The 5,000-nt window shown below is 42.0% G+C and overlaps 1 protein-coding gene across 7 annotated transcripts in view; it reads left to right on the plus strand.

Moving 5' to 3' along the window:
* fnbp1b (formin binding protein 1b) overlaps window positions 1-5,000 on the plus strand; it is a 78,559-nt gene that overhangs the window by 31,920 nt on the left and 41,639 nt on the right. For 6 of the 7 annotated variants that reach the window (XM_080847397.1, XM_080847400.1, XM_080847398.1 and 3 more), the window contains exon 2: window positions 4,782-4,897. In XM_080847397.1, the coding sequence (XP_080703523.1) occupies window positions 4,782-4,897 (116 nt within the window). Of the gene's footprint in view, window positions 27-4,781; window positions 4,898-5,000 lie in introns of all 7 variants that reach the window. The other variant, XM_080847399.1, reaches the window with a different exon arrangement.

A 5,000-nucleotide genomic window follows, 5' to 3' on the forward strand; every position in this document is an offset into this window, starting at 1 on the left:
TTACCATGCTGCCCACACAAAAGAAGGTAAACTAGTTTATAATTTACTTACAAAGCCCTTGCTTGATGCTATTAGTAAAAGGCTCGATGTGCTTGGAGCCCACAATAGTCAAATTAGATCGGATATGGAGATTGTTATTGTATGTTGTAGCAGGTGTTAATGGCCTATTATTCAAGAGCATTTATCGATACTGGGTGCGGTGTCGGCTGTGAATTGCACTGATACGGAGATGAGTGAAATCTAATCACTTGCATACTAAGCATATCAGCGCAGAGTTGGACATTTTTGTTTGAACACACGGGCAGTACCGTCATTTACGGCCGGCGCATGGCTAGTAATATTAGTGTTTGTAGAGTGAGATTGATGGGAAGAATTGATTTGATCGGCGTTTCAAAGGAAGCAGTAAGCATTGGAATTATTCCACTTCAGTGAATTACCGAGCGGGGATGCAACGTCACTTAAGGAGCCATCGGTTCAACCGGTTCTCCACGCTTTGGAAGCCACACAGCTTGAGTAAACGCATGCACAGGCGGCAGGTGGGAGCATCCCGCTACCACTGGATCAAGTGGAAAATAGCAATTTTGGTATCCCAATCCGCAGCTAAAGAAGTGCTTTATTTAGTCTATAAGGAATACATATTTCGTAGAATAAAAACGATGGTATTTATGTACATGCACATCCAGCAGTGGAACATTCCGTCAGCTTCTCTTGTTCCAGTATACTATTCTTAATGAATACACTGTTGTGACATTTTTAGTAATAATGACTCACGATGTGTGGAGAAACATAATCTTGAGACCTGCTTAAATAATCCAGTTAAGACTGATACTATTATTATACTGTTATTATTATTAAAACAAACTAATCAATACCAGGATTGGGCCATGCAATGACCTCATCCCTTTGTCAGGGATCAGTCAATCTATCTATCTATCTATCTATCTATCTATCTATCTATCTATCTATCTATCTATCTATCTATCTATCTATCTATCTATCTATCTATCTATCTATCTATCTATCTATCTATCTATCTATCTATCTATCTATCTGTCTGTCTGTCTGTCTGTCTGTCTGTCTGTCTGTCTGTCTGTCTTTCATTTATGCAGGTAACTGACATCTGTGTGATTGGGCTTTATATGAAAGAAAGAAAGTTGCAACCTGGGCTAGGTATAAGAAAGAAAATAGTACAAAGTGTGAAGCAAGACTCTCCTACAGCCCACATCCATTTCCTGTTTCTTGAAGCACATGCTCACACGGAAATCTCTCCCCCACACATTGCATTGAGGTAGTGCCTTGGGCAGCACTGCGTTTAGATTAGTAGTGTCGTTTGCAGTCGGCCGATGCGTTCACACATGGCCTCTCACACACTCCAGCACCAGGGTTAGTTGTGTGTGTGTGTGTGTGTGAGAGTGGGGAAAAACTTGCAAGTGGATTTATCTTTCACGCCCTTGCATGTTGACGGATTGGTAGTGGGTGACGGATTTGAGAACTTTAAATGCCAAAAAAGCGACATGGTAGAGGAGAAGATGGGTATCTGCTGGGGCGTCACCAAGGTGAAGTCTACTATTCTAAGCCTAACATTTCAGAGTTTACGTTTACTCTAATCTTACCCCCAAACTCATGCTGTCAATGATGGTTAGCTAGGTATTGTGTGGTCATCACAGTTGGTTATGTACTGGTTAACACATGGTAAAAGAATCAAGAGGAACCCGTTTGTGGGGGTGTCTAGTGAGATGGCAGGCTTGTGTTTGTGGGCATCTGAATGTGTGAACGGTGTTGTTACTGTATTTAGTGTTTAACACTGATAGCAAAGGGAGCTGTTGACTATAATGTTTGATTTTCTGTGATGTAGTGACTAATATGTCCTGATGTGAACAGCGTGTTATGACTAGGGCTTAATCGCATGTACACATCTGCTGTGAGGGGCATTTACAAATCCATCAGATTTGCCAGTGATGTGGAGTGACAAAGTGAACAACAAGCCATGGCAGTGTGATGTTCACCACTCATCAATGCCAACTAACAGATACTTCAATTAACTTTATTTAATGAAGAATACATTTTCTTTATCCCTGATGAACCCATCTCATAGTTTGTCTAAAGCTAACGAGCGAACTTACTAACTTAGGTGATGTCAGACTGCACCACAACTAAAGCACTGATCATATTCTGCTAACTTGTGGATGTATGCCACTAAAGAACCCTTCGCCTTGTAACTTTGTTTCATACAGGATAGTTGAATAACAGTTTGTTATAACCGTTATAGTTAAAAAATACTTTCCAAATGGCCTTCAGGGATTTACAGAGATTTTTGCATCAATACATTTGAGCTTGTGCTCGATGAGATAGTATCAGCAGAGCAGGATGTTTGTTTCAGACAAGAAACCACCAGACGATAGCACTACCTATAGACACACACACCTGTACCCAGACACAGACTACAACACAAACCCATACATGCACACACACACACACACACACAAATACAGAGAGAGAGACACACACAAACCCTTACATACACACACACACACACACACACACACACACACAGAAAGAGACACAAACACACACACACGCACACACACACACACACACACACACACACACACACACACACACACACACACACACACACACACACACACACACACACACACACAGACACAAGCCCATACATATACACACACACACACACACATATAGAGAGGGGGGGGGGGACTACAAAGCCTTACAGAAACAGAAAAATGTTCTAAATAATTTAGCAAGTAACTATGGAAAGCTCCTTGTTTTTGCAACACTCTGAATCTGAAAAAAAAAACTTAAAATCTCAGTTATGAAGAAGGGAAATACGGAACTTCCTTTTGTTTGTGTCTTTGCGGTGCAAAGAAAGTACTTGATGGTGTGCACGGAAAGCATGCTCTGTGCACGGAGATGGAGGGACTTTTGGTTGCGGGAGGAACATTCTAGACGCAACAGTGCAAATGAACATGAGCACAGAGATCTAGCTAAGTTATGTTTTAGATATTATGTGAGGTAATACCCTTATCATATGTTTTTTGGTGTAGTTCATATAGCTATGAGGCACATACATGGTAGATTCCACATTAGTATTTATGCCCTTGTGTCTGTGTGTGTGTGTGTGTGTGTCTGTGTGTGTGTGTGTGTGTGTGTGTGTGTGTGTGTGTGTGTGTGTGTGTTGCTCTCTGTGGCTTCTTCAGAGACCTTTGAAACTTTGGGCTCTCATACTGTATCAAAGGTTGGCCAGCGGCAAGTAAACTGAAGGAAATACCGGTTTCTGACCACAGCAATGATCACAGGTGCACTATTGCCTTGCTGACATTCAGCTCTGACACAGTGCCGGATCGAATAGAAGAAAGGGAGCTTTCACTGTATGTAGGCTTAAATGCATTTATACCTTCTTGTGCACACACACACACACACACACACACACACACACACACACACACACACACACACACACACACACACACACACACACACACACAAACACACAAACACACATAAACAAACATATATGGGTATTATATGCACATAGACATAAACACAAACAAGTCAGTCTTTCTTACTCTGCAACCTTCTTTCTCACAGTGTAATGACCGTGTCATTTACACACACATAAACAAAACCCTTGGATCTCTTTCAAATCTGCTTTGAATCTCTATCAATCCCTCACTTTTTCTGTATTCTTTATTTCTATTCTCCTTATCTCTCTGTTTTTCACACACACACACACACACACACACACACAAAGACACACACACCTATACATTCACACAGAGTTAGCGCACATCACAGGCTATCAATGATACATAAACCGATAGCAGGCCTGTCTGCCTTTGTCACCACAGACATGCATCTAGAACCTGAAAACAACTCAGAACACCCAGACCATCTCCCACCTGAACGCAGCAACACTTTGAGAAACGGCAGCAGAAAACTGCCCCGGCGTCAGTGAAGCTAATAAGAAAGTTGCATATCAAAGAAACCTCGAAATGAGATTCAGGTGCTTTCGGTTGTCCAAATAAACAGCTTGACACAGTACTCTTAATTGTAGCTGAATTAATTGTGCGAGTGTGTGTTTATGTGTTGGTGTGTTCGCTGCTCTGCTGGGAGAGAAGTCGCTTGTTGGCTGTTGTTTTGGCGAGTCTTAATCTCATTGCCCCTGCAGTCTCCTCTTAGAAAACCCTGTAGAGCCATTATGACACTGTGTCCTGCCAGAGAGACTGTGTATATGTATTTGTATGTGTGTGTGTGTGTATATGTGTGTGTGTGTGTGTGTGTATGTGTGTGTGTGTGTGTGTGTGTGTCTGGGTTTGTGACTATGTCTGTGTTTGTGTGTGCTTGCAGCTGTAATGTCTTTATTGAACTGAGAGAAGGTAGGAGGCTAATTAAGGGGTATTTAACACACTCATTTCAACGTTCTCGCTCGACTCGCTCTTTTCCCCTCGCTCTTTTGCTCTCTGCATCTCAGACTGAAACAAAATAATTAATTCAGCCCGTTGTCTGGAGTCTGGGTCTTGGAGTTTGGAAGTGTTTTTATGGATTGTTGGCTTCGTAAAACCCTTGACATTTAACATAATGAACCACATACACACACACACACACACCTCAAATGTGTCACAAACGGAATTAGATTGCAGATCTCTCTCTCTCTGTCTCTCTCGTTGTCTCTCACTGCACCATGATTGCTATGACACAATAATTGTTTCCACTTCCTGTCTCATTGACTGAATCTCTGTCTCTCTTCTGTTTTGCAGGATCAGTTTGATAACTTGGAGAAGCACACACAGTGGGGTATTGACTTTGTGGAGAGGTACAACAAATTTGTCAAAGAAAGGTCGGAGATCGAGCTCAACTATGCAAAGCAGATTAGGTGAGTGCTCTCTCGTGGTCTTTTACACAGGGGGGGTCTATTGGTAAGTACGTTTGAGCTAGCTTCCACATGCAGATGTCTGATGACAGGCACACCCTCACAC

Source organism: Sprattus sprattus, assembly GCF_963457725.1.
Source record: "Sprattus sprattus genome assembly, chromosome: 11".
Taxonomy (NCBI): Eukaryota; Metazoa; Chordata; class Actinopteri; order Clupeiformes; family Clupeidae; genus Sprattus; species Sprattus sprattus.